Source organism: Callorhinchus milii, unplaced genomic scaffold (assembly GCF_018977255.1).
Source record: "Callorhinchus milii isolate IMCB2004 unplaced genomic scaffold, IMCB_Cmil_1.0 Scaffold3, whole genome shotgun sequence".
In the NCBI taxonomy this organism is placed as follows: domain Eukaryota; kingdom Metazoa; phylum Chordata; class Chondrichthyes; order Chimaeriformes; family Callorhinchidae; genus Callorhinchus; species Callorhinchus milii.
This window is the reverse complement of record NW_024704744.1, coordinates 85,417,560-85,437,426: the sequence shown is the minus strand read 5'-3', so window position 1 is coordinate 85,437,426 and position 19,867 is coordinate 85,417,560. Positions and strand designations below refer to the sequence as shown.

Genomic DNA, 19,867 nt, shown 5'->3' with positions numbered 1-19,867 from the left:
GAACTGAGGGAGTGGTCCAGGTCCTTGGGTTGCAGGAGGTTACAGAGGTGGGGTGGAGGAACGCCTCATTGACATTGTTCAAAAACTAACTGTTGCTGAGTGTTTGTGGCAGGGTGACTGAAATGTTGAACCTTTTATTTGACAGTTCACTCCTACTTATAGTTTGAATCTTAATAAATTGATCAGAAGCATTTGAACCTATAAGCGCAAACCTACATGAGTGAGTGCTCTCATGCGAGGCAAGAAACCACGTTTGTGCTCCAGCAGTTTGATGGTATTCAACATGATGGGATCTGATGCTTTTTCAGTCTCGATAGTTATGCAACTAATTCTATACAGTGGCCATGTTTAAGCATTACTTGGGAAAAATGCATAGTGTTTTTTGTTTAACAAAAAGTCTGTGGTAATAACCTTTTGAATCCAAAAAACAACTGAATGACTCCAACAGGTTTTTTAAAAAATATTTTAACGAAATACAAAGCTTATAATCATTTCACTTCAGCCCCTACAGCCCCATGTGCGAGTGTGGGATTCAGTCAGTTTGCAAACATTACAGATAATTGGTCTTGGAACATTTGAAAGAGGAGTTGGTTCTTTGGCCTTCTCAAAAGCTGTAAGTATTAAAACTGCTTTGTATTTGATAATTTATCACAGTACGTTTTTCATTTTTATTACCAATGCCAAGTACCTTGGGCCCTAAGGTGATTTTGTTTTGAATATTTGCTGACTTGAAAAGAAAACTTAGGGGTGTTCCCAAAGAACTCAATCTTTTGAAGTGTGCCTGCACTGACATTTATTTTTGCCATTGCGGAAAAGGTCATTTGGTGCTGAGAAAGTAATAATAGTGATAGATTTATCTGATAATTGCACATACCTTGGCCTATACTTAAAAATATGGGCTATTTTGTCTCTAAATGTATGTTGGAAAGATGTATCGGCGGTGCCAAATTTTGCTATTTCTGTCTTGCATATCCAGACTTGACTCACTTTGAAAATCGCTGCAAGCTGAATTCTGAGGCATTTTTATTTGCCTGCCCAAGCTTTGGTTCCTTATTTATTTTGAAAAGATGCTCTATGCGTTCCAAAGCAGAAACTTGCGATTGTGCAACGGCCCCTTACGGTAGGGCACTTTCAGTAACACAAAGGAGAAAAGGATGTCTGGTAGCAAACAACAAAGGTTGCCTTGTTGCCCTGCCAATTTTTTCTCAGTTTCAGGGAATGTGCAGCTTTAGCAGAATGTACCTGAGATGTGCCTCTTTATATGGGTGACCCACTAAGTAAGTACATTGCATTGAGCTGTGCAAAGTTCAGCCCAAGCAGGTTCAGTGAAAATTGAGAGCCTCCCAAATTTACTTCTAGAGTCTGTCTGTAGTTAAGTTTCACATGTTGTTTCTTAACCTTTTTGGTACTCCAAAAATAAGTACGTTTCAGTGTGGTATTGATTTACTGCAGTGAGGCACAATAGGAACCCTCTCAATTGTAGCAAACTTATTTAGACGTATTGTTCTTTCATTACTTTTTTTGGTTTGATCATACTATGTGAACCAACTGTGAAACTAATATTCATAATGTCATCAACCTATATTGAACCTAAGAACCGTGGTGATAAATTTGGCTCAAAATTCATCAACATGTACAGAAACTAATTCTAAGACTTCTAAAGTTGGTAACTGAAAGAAAAATCCACCTCGAATTCAGCTTAAATGCATCTGGTTCTGCTCATCTTTGTTGTTCTGCTGATTGTTGCCTGATTTGCAAATACCCAGCTACAGTCATCAAACAAGAATATTTTGCATACTATGAATTAAAACCTCAAAATCTGGCTTGAAACTTGAGGGATGTCTGAGTGGCACAATCTATACTACTTTGGTGAGAATTAGTTGACAATAACATTGAAGAAAGACCATCTTGGCACGAAGGAGGAATGAACAATTGTGACTGACTTTGCAAACTTTCTTAGGATTTTGAAACATTTCTTCACATGAGACTGATTATGATTCATATGAACAATGGAAAAATGTGTCCTTTGAAATGAAAACTAATGCAATGCAGCTCTAATTAAGCACTCCCACACACTAACAGTGTGAAGGTTATGCAAGTTGTTATCAATTTCATACTTGGCAAAGTTGGATGGTTAGATCAGTCAAATCAAACCCATCACTCTACACCTAAATATACAAACATTTAATTTACTTTTTGCATTGAAACACATGTTTACAGTGATGTTGCATGTGTTTTAAACACCCCAGGATTCAGGTACCCATTTGTGTGTAGTGGATGACTCCAATGAACATATGCTGACTGTGTGGGAGTGGCAAAGGAAATCCAAAATTGCTGAAATAAAGGTAAGCATATCACTTGTACAGCAGGAATTTATTTCAAGGAGGTTGCATTTTATTCACTGCTGATGTTCCAGTTAGTTGGACAACATTTTAAATTAAAAATGTCATTAAACAATTAAACAAACAAATATAGTATTTGTGTTTGTGGAGTATTGTGTTTGCTTTACTCCATTTTTATTGCAAATCAAATATTTATTGCAAAGCTTTTCTGTTGTATTTTGACAGAGTACCAATGAGGCTGTGCTTGCGGCTGATTTCCACCCTACAGACCCCAATGCCATAGTCACTTGTGGCAAGTCACACGTCTTTTTCTGGACATGGAATGGGAACTCACTGGCTAGAAAACAAGGAATATTTGGGGTACGTTTGGTACATCACAAATAGTCTATATGGGTAGTAAGCTGCAAATGTACTTTTTAATCGACAACTACGACTGTTCTAAAAGTACTTGAGTAAATTGTTAATACTGATTTTCTGAAGAACAAAATGCCAGTTGTTCTTCATTAGCAGCATAACAAAAGTAGCAGCAACTTGGATTTACATAGCGCCTCCACGCCAGATGGCGCCTCAGAGCGCTTCATTCAAAGCATTCAAATAATGTATTTTAAAGTTATATAATTAGCTGGTTGTTTTTTCATTTGGAAGGAAAAATGCAAAAGTAATGTTGATCTCTTAGCAGTTTGCCACCCACGCAGATCAAACGTTTCTTGAAATTGGTCTTGTGGGCTTCTGAACTGAACAATGCATACGCCCTTCTATTGTTCTGTGCATTACAGAAGCTAAGCTTCATGCTATATTTTCAAACGTTATTAAAGAGCTGGTTGTACAATCGCCTTTGTAATATCGGACATTGAGTGGATCACCAAAGCTTTGCAGTGAGTCTGCTGTGCACTACACTTCAACCATCTATCCAGGTTATGTAAAGCATGCAGCATGATTCACACTGGCTCAGTACCAGAGAGGTTTAGTATCAATGCAGCTTTAGATGTAAGAAGGCAGTCCTGGCAGTCACTCAATTTGATGAAAAGCGTAGTGCAACAAATATGTACTATCATGAATCCTTTGGAAGTTGGTATAGTAGGTATAAGTGTTCTGAGATGTCGCCTGGCGTAGAGGGCGTTATATAAGTACAAGATGTTGCTGTTGTTATTTGGTATGTTTTCAGTGTAGTGGATCTCAAACCATCAGTCGGCCATAGAATTTCTGCCAGTGGCAAATTATTTCCTCTTTTGCTGAGAGTATATTGGGCTCCTGACTGTATGATGAGAGATATTCAAATGGCTGACAATTGAGTGTCATTCAAAGTGTAGCCCCAGTATTTTCAGCTTCTGGTTGCTACCCTTCAGTCACTGCCAGCAGCCTGGACTGAGAGAAGAGACATTTCAACATCAGTAGGAAGTTCAGGCAGAGGCCTGAAGTATGCTGCCTCTCATTACCCTATTGGACCCACAGTGTTAACAAAGCTTTGGACTTCAGTGAATAGCAACTGTCGAGTATTTAAAGCTACCGAGAACCATTTAATAATGAAATCATTAGGAATCCTGACGAACCTTTCCTGGCCAGCCATTAGACTTCATTGAATGTAGCAATGTTCGCTTGTAGCGTGATCTAATGGAGGTTGAATAGTAGCAGGCAGAAGCTGTCAAACATGAGCTGCAGCAAGTCATCCAATTGTGGGTGTGCTCCTGCCAATCTTCCACTACCATTTCTGCCCTCAATTTCTCTTGGCCAAAAGCTTTCAAATTTGGCTAATGAAGGTTAGCAAGTTTGACATCTGTCAAAGTTATGATTTGTCATATAATGCTATAAAACATTTTGTTTTTCCAGGTGGATGCTGATAACATTGGTATTTTAAATGGAGTTCAATGTTGTAATGCTTTCCATACACTTTATATATAATTTGGGATTTTTGCTGTAAAAACGTTGATAATGTAAGGTCTGTGAGTAATCATGAATTTCTGTATGGCCTTAAAGTTGAAATAAGACGAACAATTGGAGAAGGGAAATTCTCAATGTGAACATTCATCTTATCTTGAAAGAATCGTTTCTTCCACCACATTTTCTAAATTGCTTTTTTATATATATACTTCTTTCAGAAATATGAAAAACCAAAATTTGTGCAGTGTTTAGCATTCCTAGAAAATGGTGATGTCCTCACGGGAGATTCTGGTGGAATTATGCTTATATGGGCAAGAACAACTGTGGAATCCACACAGGGGAAAGGACCCAAAGGTATATGCAAAATGTAAAAGCATGACGTTCAAAGTTAGTAATTGCAATCATTAATTATTAATTACTGTTATTTGTCATACCTGCCTTAGGGCGCATCCAATGGTAAAAGTTTTATTTTCAAAGGAAGGGATTTATAGGGCGTTCGGTAAATAGTTTAGGTTTGTGCAAATTATCAGTTAAAATAGGGTTTGCTGAATGTTATTTTTAAATGTTTTAATAACTAAATCTGCCTATTAAGTTATTGCCTAAAAGTAGTTTGTATTCCTTAAGATTATATTCTGACGCAGTTTGGCAATACGCAGACAGCACAAACCGTTGAGACTTGTTCATTAAAGCTTACTGAATTGGTAGTTCTCACGACAGCAGCAAAAAGTGTAAACTGATAGATTTCTTGCTGAGCTATACGCTCACCAGGAATCTTGCAGGGAGTTCCAAGTAACTTCCATTCATCTCACAACAACTCAAACCTGCATCGCAAATGACGTGAGCAACTGGTGAATATCTGAGGTGGGGGGGGGGATGGCAGAGATAAGCTGGTCTACTTGGAGCTGAACTGACTACGAAGTGACATGCTTGGCAATAGAATATCGGAATCAAATTGATCCTCTGCAGCGATCTCGGGAGTCCAGTTCCTGTCAGGCAAGTCCTCAGTTCTCCAGGGCACTGTTCACAACAGGCTCCCGAGAAGGACTTGGAGGGCAGACCTGTCACTAGAAGCATGGATTTTTCCCACTCCAATCTTCCCCTGCTAATCTTACAAGCCAAAGCCCTAACAGGTAGGGTGGCCCAAGCTGGGCAAGCAGTGGGAGGCTTTGCAGACTACTTTCGGTAGCAAGCTATGCGGTTTTAGCTAGTGAAACTTCCAACAGTATTTCAGTGCACATGGTGGAGCCTTGGGTTTCAGTCACAGGTAAATTTCCATGTGTGGAGGTATGTGTATGTGGAATCTATCTCTTCTTTCTGTCGACTATTCTAGGTGAAATGAAATGTCACTTTTTCATGGCTGTTTGTGGGACATTACTGTGTGAAATTGTGTTGCCGCGCTGGCCTACAAAATACAGTCTCTCCATTTCACAATAATTCCTGTGAAACGTTTTGAGACGTCCTTCCGACATGATAAGGCGCTTATACCAAAATGCAAGGATTATTAATTTTATTATTATAAATGAATTTGAGCTGATTCACTGTCTGAATTGGTAGCACTCTTGCCAAGGTCCTATTTGCTGTAGGTGGATATTAAAGAGGAGTTTCTCCTGGTGTCCTGGCCGACATTCCCCCAGATAAAATTGGTCATTCACTTCATTGATTGCTTGTGGGACATTGCTGTTCTCAAATTGACTGCCCCATTTGTCTATGAAATACAGTCAATCCTGTGAAGCACCTTAACATGTCCTCCCAACATGAAAGGCACTTTATCATACGTAAAGATGATTCGGAAGCATAGTATTGGCTCTATTTCAGCAAATATTGGCACTTATGTTACCAAACAGACTACACAAATGGTCTAATAAGTAGGAGATGGAAATAATAATATTAATCCTTGCACTTGATAGTGTGCTTTTCACTTCAGCCGGATGTCTCAAAGTGCAGCACACGATTTACTGGAAAATGTAGTGAATTTATTTTGTAACTGAACATGTGTTCCATGCTGATGTGGTAATGTTATGGTTGAGGCACTTTGTTGGGCCCTTTGTTAACCTGCATTGTACCTGACAGTGTTTGAGTTGATACTCATTTGGAGGTACAAACGTTGGAAATGTATACATGTACGTATTACATACATATACATATAATATGTGTGTGTGTATATATGTTTTTTCTGTTAGGCTAGCTTTTTTTTTGAAGAGCTCAAAATACGAAAACTTAAAAACTGCAACGTTTTAAAAATAAGATACAGAAAAATAACAGCAAATAATCTTGTGCTTGATGTCGTGTTCATCATGGTATATGACTATTGGGAGGTTTGTACATTCATTTCAGAAGTGTAATTAATGGTGTTGCTGTGTAATGTATCACTTGAAAAAACAGCTGAAATCACTTTGAAAAAAAATGTGCCAAATTTAATCTCTGAATTATTTTTGGTTTTGAAAAAATCATTGCCGTCGGTGGTTTAGGTGTGAGTCAACATGAAGGCATGTATCTGTATAATTTTGAACTAAAGGTTCTCAATAATATTTTGGTTCTTTTCATTGCTTAGGAGTATATCAGATCAGCAAGCAGATTAAAGCACACGATGGCAGTGTATTTACTCTTTGTCAGATGAGGAATGGAATGCTGCTTACAGGGGGCGGAAAAGATCGTAAAATCATCCTGTGGGATCACGATCTCAATCCAGAAAGAGAAATTGAGGTAATCTTGTTGCTATGCACCCTTGCATTTTTATAGAGACATAATGTACTTTCGAAAGTGCTGCTATACACAATATTTGAAAGAGCACTATCGTGAAAAGTACTTGTACACATCAAAATTAATTATACAGCCAATGTTAAATTTTATTAAGTACATTGGAAGGAGTTTTTTTGTTTTCAAGACTCCCTTGCGTTCAATAAAATTGCACAACCTTAGCTGGTCTAAAGGCTGTGTGTTTGCAATCTGGGGGAAGAAAAACCTTCTCACAAATGATGTAATATTTTTATAGATTGGCTTCTGCTTCCTTTCCATCTAGACAGAGGATACAATGCAAAGTTACATTTGTTTAGTGCCTTTCATGTTGGGAGAATGTTTCAAAGCGCTGGATGGGTTAAACTTCATCAATTTATCTGGTTGCTATTTTTGGCTGGAAAATCGTATGGGTTTTCAAATGGGTTTTTGAATATTTAATTCAAAACTTTTATTGCAGAAGACGAAAGGTTTAGAAAGTATTCAAGGTTGTAACCTGTTGAGTTTATTTGAATGTTGCAGTACTAGTGGGCTGCCACTAGATGGTGATGTACCATTTTTAGATCAACAGTGTCGAGTGAAAAAATTCAATGTTGCAACAATTGTAAATTACATTGGCATAAGAATCAGCTATCAACATTGGGCAAATCCTTGCCATCAGTGGTTTAGGTGTGAGTCAATTTGAAGACGTGTATCCTATTTTCCCTCAATCTTTTAATTAAACGAAGACCAGCTCTAAGAGCCTCTCTTTAGAACTAAATTGCTATGCAGTAGTAAGTAACTTTCAAAGTAGCTCAGCATCTTTAATTGCCTTTACTTTTTGTGTTGATCCAGGTTCCTGATCAGTTTGGAGCCATACGAGCAGTGGCTGAGGGGAAGGGAGATCAGTTTCTGATAGGCACATCACGCAACTTCATTTTGAGAGGAACCTTTAACGATGGCTTCCAAGTGGAGGTTCAGGTGAGTAACAGCTTTACTTTTACATTGGTCAAATTTCATTCAATTAATTGCTCTTTTGTTACAGGAACAATGAGTAGGTCTGATGCACGGAACAGTATTATATGACATTCTTAAAATAAGAAAGTGAAAAGGGAAATGTGTCCCTCAATAAAGAATATTAATTGTTACACAACATTTTGTTTTAAATTTCCCTGCGGTACCCAAAAACGACTGCGGAAAATCAGCTTCCAAATTTAGAATGAATTTACAATTGTTTCTGAAATTCCACCTGATCCTGGTTTAAAAATGAAACAGGTTATATCTTTGGAGTCTAAAGAGACATAGAAACATAGAAACAGGAGTAGGCCATTCGGTCTCTCGAGCATGTTCCGCCATTCTGTAAGATCATAGCCTGTACCATGTTTATGTATGTTGTTTCCTGCATTGCGAAATGTAGACAGGTTACATTTGTTTAATAAAATTTAAGAAATCTTGACTATGAATGAAGCTGGCACAGTTTGTATGATTGTAATGGATGTGGTTTGTTTTTCTTGTGGCAGGGTCACACAGAAGAACTCTGGGGTTTGGCTACACATCCTTCCAAGGACCTTTTCCTGAGCTGTGCCCAGGATCGTCAAGTTTGCTTGTGGAACTCTGTCGACCACACCCTGGAATGGAGCAAAATCTTAGATGTAATTATTATCCAACCTTTACAGCTTTTACTTATGACAGGGGGTGTGCAACACTTTTCTTTTTTAAAAAAAACTTCCACCCACAACTGTTTACACCACAAACCAAACAGAGTAGTAAGCCAGAATTCTGGGGATTTACAACTTTAGAAGAAAAGATAAAAAGGTTTTATGATTTTTATGACCACCAAGGTTATGCACATAAAACATGTTGGAATCAGAAATAATCCCTTTGTCCACACATGATGTATTTTATAACTCAAAATTGACTGCATTGAGCAATTCCAGGTTCCATGGCCCTGGAAGTTTCGTTTGGGAGGGAATGTAAAATTGAATACTGCATAGTATTTCAAAATATTTATTTGGTTTCTTTTAGGAACCAGGCCATTGTGCTGATTTCCATCCCAGTGGTGTTGTGGTGGCTATAGGAACACATACGGGCAGGTAATCTTATTTGTTAATTTTATTTCTGGTCAACTGATGTCTTATGTTGTCCTCTTGTCTTCCCGTGATCACACAAAAGTTCTCCCAACCCTAAAGAAGCACTGAAACAGTAAGCAGGTAAGCAGGAGCGAAAAGCCAGATTAAACAAAACTACACTATTTATAGTGGGGAAATTCTGGGTTATTTTAGCTCCTGTTTGCTACTATAAGTGAAGTATAAAATAGCTTGCTTTATCAAAGGAATTGTATGTGCAATAAAATGTACGTCCTCCTGACGTGAAAAGCGCTATATCAAATGCAAGGATTATTATTATTATTATTACTTAGGTGTATAAATGTTGAATTCTGAGATACTATTTCTAATAAGCTGCCAATTACATTCTACAATAAAAAGTTATTGGGGTCTGACTTGGAGTGTTTCTCAACTGGATTCCTTAAATAATTCCGTTAAAATTCCTGTTGACTCACTCACTGTAAGTCCACTCTGGAAGTAGATTGTGTTAAACGTGGAGTCACTGTGAAATGTATCTGGTTACTTGAAGCAGCCGTTTGTTCGGAAATCTTAGATGTAATTATTAGCTCCAGCCTGCTTCACATCCCCTACCATTGGTGGGTGGGCCTTCAGCCTCTCTGCCCCCAACCTTCTGGAACTCCATCCCATAGTCCCTCTACCTCTCCCCCTGCCTAGCCTCCTTGAAGACCTGTCTCAAGACCCTCCTTTTCGACTATGCTACCCCTACCCTCCCTGCCCTCCACCCCTCCTGATCCCAACCACCAACTCGGGTGTAGATCCCTGCTTGTTCAGTGCCTTGGGACTGTCCTCCTGATGTGAAAGCCTCTGTACAGATGTAATTGTTGTTGTTAATTGTTAAATATATTATACAAGACAATGTAATAGTACAACTTTCCCCTTTAATGCTAGTCGGAAAACATTTTAGATAATGGGCAATTTTGGAAAACTGTTTATTAATCTACTGGTAAGAGAAGCTATGTATTGTTACGGCGAGAAGGAACAACTGAATATAACGGCACTTCCTCAATAATATTTCTGTTTCTTAGTTCTAACAGGAAGGAAAGCTGGTACTTGGATTATTGTTTCATTGTCTTTGACTTTATTTTAAATCTTTGACCAGGAACAGGAATAAAGGTTAAATATTTGCTCATAGCAAAACAATCTTGTTATTCCTTTGTGTGATAAATTGTGGGATGTGGGAAACAAGCATCTGATAGGCAGGAAGCCACAGCGAACATCAATTGCAGGATAATGCAGCAAAATAAGTTATTGTGTGGTTTGGCATTTGTGATTGTGACAATATAGATCGCAGAATTCTTATATCATGGTGAGTGATTCATTTTGTGGTTTGGGTGGTGCACCAGCATCAAAAATATGTTTCCTGATTTTGGCAGTTCTGAAAGCTGAAAGGAGCTCTGCCGGCTCTCAATCTATTGAGTATTTTCAGGCTTGATATCTACCTACATAAAACATAGTATTTCAGAATGGTGTCTAATATGCACCAATCTCCAACTGGATTTCTTTATAAGGAAGCAGAGCTCCCACAAGTTGGCTTAATGTACTTCCTGGTACAGGAAGGAATCTCCACTCGGAGTTTAATGGAATCGCCAAGTGGGGACTTCTTCCGGAAACCAAAGTACGCCAAGTTGGTTCACGGGAACTCTGTTCCAAAAGTAGATAAAAAATATGCATTACATTTCAAAAATGTGTATTACTATATTGTGTGAATGGTAGCATCCAACTACACAGTGCGATGATAAGCAAAGCTCACTGGGATCTTCCACTAATCTTGATTAAATGCACAAGAGGTAAATTAAATTTTGGGGTTTTAACATAATGATCTGTACCCCATAAGGACGAGATATTACTTCACCTTCCTGCGCCTTTGGAAGTGAGCCTAATGGTTGGCCTTTTAGTTACAGACCTGACTGATTGTCTGTCAGACATTACTTGAGAGTCTGTCGCCCACACACTTTACTTCTAATATTTTCCATTATTTTGGTTAATTAAAATATAAATATGTTCCTGTGTGCAGGGCAAATCAATAGAAGTGTATTGCACAAATGTTGAGCTAATGAAATCTCTATTGACCTTCCCGTCCGTGATATGCGTTCTCACCAAGGTTTCAAACTAGGTTAAGAATTCAAAACCCAGATGCTCCAGCTGCCAGGCAAGAGGGTAAAAATGTGAAAATGTGGAAACTAGATGCTTGTTTTCAAAATACATTTCTTTTATAATCCTATCAGTATCTGAGCACTTGGATGCAAAACAGGTTTTAGTTTGGCTTTTTTTTAAAAGAAAAAACTTTTAATCTGTCCTTGCTTTAATGGCTTTAATCTAAAACCCCTCAGGCTTGCATTTATTCCCACTGTGTGTTTTTCAAAAAAGGCTGTACGTGAAGAATAAATTCCATAACTTTAGTAAACTATTAAGGCTTTCGCTTTTTCCAGGCAACCCTTTATTGAAACACTGCTTTATTGTTTCATCTGTACCCTTATAAATACAGGTTGTGAGTTTTGTGGTTGGAGCCAAGATCAACACTGAGCTCCTTTATACTGATGCAGATTTTTATATGCAATCAATGGAAAGTGGTGATCGTCAGCATGTGCCTCTACACAACCACTCTCTCTATTCAAGGCAATGGCTTGTCCGCCTTATTTGGTTCTAACACGCTGCTTGGCTGACTTTCAAACGGCATGTTCTGTTCTTAAACCAAAGGTTATTCACACAGTCGAAAAAGCATGAGGTAGACATCTCTTTGCACTTTCAGGCATGGCTTCTGTTACTCATGTACCAAAAGTGCCAAAATAAATTGTAGCATGAACAGATAAGTATGGGAAAATGTGAATTGGGAATTGCATTTCAATTTAAAACAGGAAAAACAAATTCTGGCAGATGAATGGATTTTAAAGATGTGTCAATGTAAACCTAATACTAGTTGTTGATGCATTCTGCAATGCAACCTGAGAATGACTTGCTCAGTAATGGCTTGGATTGAATTAATCTCCTCTTTTTGTGTGACAGGTGGTTTGTTCTTGATGCTGAGACAAAAGACCTGGTTTCAATACATACTGATGGAAATGAGCAGCTGTCAGTGATGCGGTACTCTCCAGGTAATGCTTCATTATGTTTGGTATGTTTAAATAGGTGTCAACTTGCAACATAGTGAACAGCACAATTATTGGAAATTCGATTTTAAAAAAAGTAATTAACACAGCTTCTCTTGCCGAAAAGGTATCATTTGTAAAATCGTTCCCCAAACCACTGGATAGGTCAGTAATGGTGAATCTTTTTGAACTATGAAGAATAAAAGTAAACTGGACAAAATCCAAGGCACTTATTTCCTCTGATCAATCAGAAGTGATGTGATTTCCCTATTATAAGCACAGACTGGGAAGGTTGCCTCATGCACGTCCCTCGTCTCCCCTGCTCCAGCATCAGCTGCCATGCCTTCAGCCACTGTGCTCCAGAACACTCAGCCTCAATCCCTCCGCCTTTCCCCGTCTGTCTTCAGATCGCACCTGAAGGCCTTCCTCTTCGCTCGTGCCTACGGTCATCTCGCCTCTCTCCCTGCTTGGTGTCAAGCTCTGCTACTATTAAGTGCTACGAGATGCTACCCCGCATAAAGGGCGCTATATAAATGTTTTGGGAATTGGAACCTGCTAACCATTTGGTAACATAACTGACCAGCAGGATTTTTTTCCTCGACATCTCACATCATAAACTGCCACACAAATAGCCAAGGAAGGAGAGAAAGTGGACCAATTGGTTTAAAAAAAACTTGTGTTGAACTGAACGCGTGAAGTACGTGATAGAAATAGGATGCTTGGTCTGCTTGTGGGCTGAATTCAATGCTTCTGTTTGTTCACCCAATAATACAGTAACAGCAGATGTTGTCAGAAGGCATTCTGTAGTGTGCTAATCTGACAGCAAGGAATATGATGGTTTGCTTTTCAACCATTTTGCTCAGACACCAGAGAAAAAAAAACATCCAGTTATCTGAACAGATTTCTTGAACCAACGGTGGTTGGACAAATCCTATTGCTCCTTTATTGTAAGGCATTGCACACAACAACTATTTGACCATTGCCAAGAAGCTTCTCTGTGATGAGAAAAACAGTTATCAGGTTCTAATTCCCATTTAAATTAATAGAATTGTTTTGTGGATTTCATACTGAGTCACAAATGTGCGGGTTTCACACTGAGATTCGAATAGACCAGCAATAAAAAAATGCGAATGTTGGAAATATGAAATAAAACCAGAAATGGTGAAAAAATGCACATCTGGTCTCTTAAAAGAGAAACGTAGGTTAGATTGGAGACTCTTAGAACCGAGCCTATATGTAGGAGAAGAGGGGTCACATTAAGAAAAAGGCAATTATAATAATTTTTATATAAAAAAAATGTTATTGAGAGGAAGCAATTAAGCCATTAATGGGAGGTTTTAGGAAAAAAAACAGATGATCTCAGTAGGATGATGTAAACTTCCAATATATTTCAGTAAAAGAAAAAGAAAGGGGCAGTAAATGGGCTTTGATGACAGAGTGATCCGTCAGAAAGTGCCCTGGCATAGGTCTGCATTATACCATATACTGTGGGCCCACACTATAGCGGAAGGGCAGTACATAGCTAGTGCTGACCGACCTGCTTCCTACTCGTAGAAGGCATTAATACTATGTGCAGGAAGTACCGTTGAATTTACTTCACAGCGGAAGTGACATCAGCGGCAACCTGACTACCCTGTAAGCGTTGACCAGCAGCTGTTCTTTTGCAGGACTCCTTATAACACGGGATCCGAAATTTATGGGTCTAAACCACCACATTATAACTGGGTCGGTCATCTATACTAATAAAGACGTAATGTCTGTGTGTCTGTCTGTCTGTCCGTCCATCCGTCCGCCAAGAACTCAATAACCGATTGACGTAGAGACATGATTTGTACCTCATCGTAAAGGTCTTGCATGGGGGAGTGTCATAGGCATATTTTGTTGGGGGTATCTCTCCACCAAAAATAACATCACACATGTATAGCAGTTATATGTACACTGAAGTTACACCTGGTGGCTGCACTGACTCCCAGTGGCACTATGGCACGCAGCCAGCATGCACTCAGACGAAGCAAAGTGGCGTGAACAAGATGGCGGTGGTGAGGTAGAAGTTGCCTTGAGCATTGTTGTCGGCAGCCGTTTGGCTGCTTTTGACGCCATGTTGGTGTTTGGCGGGTGATGGTTGGCTCAGTAAGGCCACAGGGTTTCCGGGTTCCTCCGTGCTGCAGCTTAGCAGCGAATAACCCAGGAGGGTGAAGCCTGGGGCTCAAGTTGGGGCCTCACCCAGGGCTGAGGTTTAGTCCCTCCCCTTATGTATATAATTATATATAATAATTTATCTATACTAATAAAGATGAAATGTCTGTCTGTGTGTGTCCGCCCACCAATAACGCATTAACCGATTGACGTAGAGACATGATTAATACCTCATCGGAAAGGTCTTGCATGGGGGAATGTCATTGGCATATGTTTTAGGGGGTATATTCTATCATTGATGAGCTATGGCTTAAACAAGCTTATCACATATGTATAGCAGTTTTGCTTCAGATGTGCATGCAGGCTTTATGGCATGTAAAATGATTTGTGAATCGTATCTCTGAAAACACCAGTTAGTCAGTATTTACAATCGTTTTGCTTAAGGTGTACACACAGTGTTTGTGGCATGTTAAATGGGTTGTGAGTGGTATCACTGAAATCTACATTCCAAATTGGATCCTTTGGTTGCAAGTGTAGCTGCAAAGGGTACAGCTTGTCTTATATAACAGCTGTACCCATTGCAGCTATGCTTGCAACCAGTTTAATTTAATCCTCCTGTCTTTCGTCTGACATTTTTATTTGCACTTGAAAGGCTTGATCTTTGCTTCTTAGGCATCTTAATCCCTTAAGATTAAGAAAATGTGCTATTGAACTTGTTAGCATCCCTTGTTCACATATTTGCACACATGTCCTTTTTGGAGAACTCCTGTTGGGAGGATTCAGTGGTAGGACTCCTGTTGGGAAGACTCCTATGGGAGGATGCCTGGTTGGAAGGACTCCTGACACACAAACAGACATTTTGTCTTTATTAGTATAGAAGATGTATCTCTCTGGAAAGGTATGTGACCTTGTATGCTACTTTGTTGCAGAATACCATGCTCGTTTTTTGAGTCTTAAATAAAGCTGTTTAAAAATATATTTTTTAATATAGCTCATCAACGATAGGAGATTCCCAAAAATAATTATGCCTACGATGCTCCCCTATGCAAGATCTTTCCGATGAGGTATAAATCATGCCTCTACGTCAATCAGTTATTGTGTTCTTGGGAGACAGACAAACATTTTGTCTTTATTAGTACAGAAGATACAGGAATATGAGTGAGACAGCAGATTTGGGTATAATCAGGGCTTCAGCTTTTCCTGCTAATTTCCTTTCCCTCAAAAATACACAAACCTTGAATGCCTTGAAATCACAAACCTTCTGGTATACTTAAGATCTGACTAAACTAATTCAATTTAAAGGTAATAAAGTGCTGAACATGGTGCTACCTGGTTACCAGCTCCTTGTTGAAGGACTTGAGCTGCTTCAAAGTGTTTATCCAGAAACCATGTTTTAACTTGACTTCTGTGCGGGTTTGTTGATACTCTTGGCATTCAATAAATATATTAACTAGTGCATTTGGTACAGCGCCTTTCACGTCAAGACTATGTCCCGAAGCACTTGGCAGGATATATTGTAAAGTGGAGTGACTGTGTGCTTTGGGGGCAAAACACAGCAGCCAATTTGTGCAAAATTGGCCTGATGTATTTTGCCCCCAAGGAGGATTAACCAGTTCTATTTGAGGTTTTGTTGGCCAGGACATGTAAGTATTTTCTCTCCTACAGAGCTTTTTCCTCTCAGCCTCTCAGCCCCTAGGCTCTGGAACTCCATCCCCCAGTGCCTTCGCCGCTTCCTCCCTTTCCTCCTTCAAGACCGGTCTCAAGACCTTTCTCTTTGACCGAGCCTTCAGCTCTCCTCTCGACTCTCTACCCCCTCCTCGCTCCCTCCCTCCCTTCCCTCCCCTCACCCTGACCATTTCCCCCCTGCTCGGGTCCTGACCCAACTGTCCAGCGCCTTGGGACGTCCTCCCGATGTGAAAGGCGCTCTATAAATGGAATCTTGTTGTTGTTGTTTCCCTTGTAGATGTTGGCCATTTTTTTAACAATTTTTTGCCTCCTTGCGTTATTTGATCCCAAAGAACCTTAATAATTCCTGCTAATCCTAGATTTTGTTTCAATAATTCTTGAAAAGGGCATTGCCTCTACATTGAACTGCAATGGCTGTGATTGCTGTTTACTTGAAGCTTAATTGCAGCATCATTTATTTTTCACAGAATGTAGGGTTTCTGTGAAAAACACAACTCAATATCATATTTGAAATCCAATCTGTTTTCTACCAGATTTGTGAGTACAGGAGGGAATTTGATATCTGGCAACATTAATGTTTTTGTACTGCAGGATCTCTGCTCTATTACCCCCAGTTCTTGCCTCTGTGATTACAGGGAACCAAGGGTGAAGTGTGGAGATCAGGGCCATTCTTACACAAATTGTACAGTGCCAAGTGTTATATGTCTGCAGGGGAGCAATATCTTAAAAACATGTTTGGAATGTGGTGTTTGCATTTGATTTTTTGTTGTTATTTGATTGATTGAAAAGATAATTTCAGATATTCTGTTCTGACCCACTGTAACATTTATAATGTTGACCCATCCTTCATAAGTGAAATTCACCACATACGTAGTAACAACACTCGTCAATACTGAGCTAGTTTGAGCCATTTGGTTGAAATTTATCCAACTTCAACTTGTATGTACACCTAAGCATGAATGTTAAATTGTTATCTTTATCCCCCTTCCTCTCAGAGGAAACTAACTCTTGCGATTGGTTTCCTGTCTCTTCTCCAGTTCCTTGCCCAAGTAGCTGTTTGTAGTGTGAGCCTGGGCAGGGAGTGCAGGCAAGTTATGTGACAGAGTCGTTACACCCAAAACCAATCCTGTCCTACAATGTGCACTTTCCTGTGAGGGTCACCAGACAGCAAACAGGACCAGGAAACTTGCTGATTTCTATAGCACAAAGATTCTGAAAACTTGAGTGCAACCTGGTGCCAATCTGACTGAGATTAGCTAAATCTTTAAAGACCAATTATAAAACCCAAGGCATTCTTGGTCTGTATTGCTCAGTGCCACATGAAAGCGTGGGGAGGCGGAAAGAGAAAGGAAGGGGTCATCCATTGCTCCTCAAGCTCTTCCATACAATCTCTTTCAAGCAGGAGGACAAGGTCTTAGTGTTACCTAATGAGTGCTGGGGGTCAAATAAACTGCAAGGTTCCTCTCCCGTTTGCTATCTATTTCACCCCGATGGAAATGGATTTTGTAGAACAGAATTGGACTTGGCTGCGATGGTTCCCACAGTCACATAGCCTGCCAACATTCTCTGCCTTGGTACATGAATGAAGCAGAGTTACTTGTACAAGGTACCAACAATCCCCATTCAATCATATCCCAGTAGAATGATTTGATGGTAAGAAAGTTTTTTTTGCTCTAAGTTGGCACATTTTTTGGCCCATATCCTCAGGTTGAGATCTTCATTATCCCAAGACATTCAAACTACACGCCCAGCCAAGAACCTCAAGGCACTTTAGTGCTGAAAACCATGAGCTTTAACGAGGATTGTGAAATGCACATTATCCATTGTACTGCTAGACCACAATTTATTTTAATAAATTCCTTCTCAAAGACAAAGGATACTTGAACTTCAAAATGGCTGTGTTTAGAATTAACTGTTTTATAATGTGGAAATGTTCCTCAAATTTATTTTGAATGGAGCTTGATTGTAAAGTGAATGTAAAAGAATTTACACAAACAACTTTTTCTTTCTTGGCAGTGGAAGTAAAGTTCAATCAAGTTTAAAAGAAATACAATGTTTAACATATGAGCCATAGTGACAGCCAAAGAAATCTGAACTTGTATTCCAAAAGCAATTGGTCATAAACTGTCTTTTGTAAGTCGGTAATTGGCCTTTCAATGCAAATTGAAAAGGCCAATGTGCTTGATGGAGGGTGTCGGGAAACAAGACATTTAAACTTCATTCACAGGTTGAGGGAGGATAGCTTAAACCATTCAGTGAACACAAGGCAACCATCAGGGGATTAGTTTGTGGCTCGGATGTGGAGAGACTGTTCAGTGGCTAGGAATATGGAAAGCAAGTGGGAAAAAACTTCACTGATTTATAAAAGCCAATAATGTACTAGTGCACTACTTAATCAGTCCATTCTCATAATAATCCCTCCAAAACAATAATAAATTGGTCATTTTCAATCCATGACTGTTTGTGGGACACTGCTGTGCGCAATTGGCTGCCGCATTTCGCCCACAAATATAAGGTCAATTCACTTTACAGTATATGCTGTCAGCGCTTTGAGACGTCTAGACGATGTGAAAAGCGCTATATCAAATGCAAGGATTATTATTATTATTGAATCCACTGCCAATATGCATTAACCAATCTCTCTTTGTTATTCTCAATGACCAAACACCTAATTGATGTATGATCTGCTGGCTGGTAACTGAACCCTTTTTATAAATTATTTTTACAGGTGGCGATTACTTGGCAGTGGGATCCCATGATAATTTTGTTTACATCTACACAGTATCCGAAAATGGCAGAAAATACAGTAGACAAGGAAAATGTACTGTAAGTTGCCAGTAAAAAGGAATGAACTGCTACTAATCTGATTGATTTCATCTGAACCACACTAATGAGAAAAGTATGGGCATTGTAAGTGTGTGTATGTGGGTGAAGGTGAAGATATCTGCTAACTATTAGAACCTGCAAGTTAAAAAATAATCCTCAACTGCAAGTAATAGTTTACAGGGTTCTCATTCATAATATCCAAGTCATTTTCTATTCCTCTATTTCATCTATATTCCATCTATTTTTCTTTTTTTAAATAAAAATGGTTATTTCTGATCAGTATTGCTAACGTAGGAGTGAATATAATACTTTGGTTGAAAAGGATCGGTATTTAGTCAATACATATAGTGTTTAGTTTGCACTTTGAGTCAGGAAGTGGAGACGCTTTCAATCAGGTGCTTGTCCAGCTGCTTGCAGGGATTTTTTTAGCTGTGTCTGGATCACAATGTGAGTAGATTCCAGCACGGACTGTGTAGTGCAGCAATGGAATGATGTTAGATTGAAATGTATTTAGCAGAAAGGCAGATGCTGCACTGCTGACAACAGCAAGAGCAGGATTCCCTACATGCCTGTAAAATCGACCCAACATAAAATACATCAGGGGTGGCTTAACTCTGACAAGAAATGCCTGCTGAGAAAGTATGCTTTTAAACTATGATTGGCAATGCGTGATATATATTATAAGTCACAGTGTGGTAGCTAGATAGGAGTCCTGTAGCTCAGAGGTTAGAGCACTCGCTTTGCAAGCGAGAGACCTGAGTTCAATTCCAGGCAGAGGGCGAAACCTTGGGCAAGTTTCCTTACTCCACACGCCTAATAATAATCCCTCCAAAACAAAACAATAATAAATTGGTCATTTTCAATCCATGACTGCTTGTGGGACATTGCTGTGCGCAATTGGCTGCCGCGTTCGCCCACAAATATACAGTCAATTCACTTTACAGTATATTCTGTGAAGCGCTTTGGGACATCCAGAAGACGTGAAAAGCACTATATCAAATGCAAGGATTATTATTATTATAGATCCCATCTTAGTCCTAGTCCATTATATGGGTATTCTTGTAAACTTTCTGTT

General features: G+C 39.2%; 1 protein-coding gene across 4 annotated transcripts in view; it reads left to right on the top strand.

The window, feature by feature from the left end:
- Positions 1-19,867, top strand: part of LOC103177997 (EMAP like 4) — a 164,958-nt gene that overhangs the window by 127,910 nt on the left and 17,181 nt on the right. For all 4 annotated transcript variants that reach the window (XM_007892447.2, XM_007892445.2, XM_007892448.2 and 1 more), the window contains 10 exons: positions 503-613; positions 2,250-2,345; positions 2,568-2,702; positions 4,439-4,574; positions 6,772-6,923; positions 7,788-7,913; positions 8,453-8,584; positions 8,958-9,025; positions 12,062-12,150; positions 18,695-18,792. In XM_007892447.2, coding sequence (XP_007890638.1) covers positions 503-613; positions 2,250-2,345; positions 2,568-2,702; positions 4,439-4,574; positions 6,772-6,923; positions 7,788-7,913; positions 8,453-8,584; positions 8,958-9,025; positions 12,062-12,150; positions 18,695-18,792 — 1,143 coding nt within the window. The remainder of the gene's footprint in view (positions 1-502; positions 614-2,249; positions 2,346-2,567; positions 2,703-4,438; positions 4,575-6,771; positions 6,924-7,787; positions 7,914-8,452; positions 8,585-8,957; positions 9,026-12,061; positions 12,151-18,694; positions 18,793-19,867) is intronic.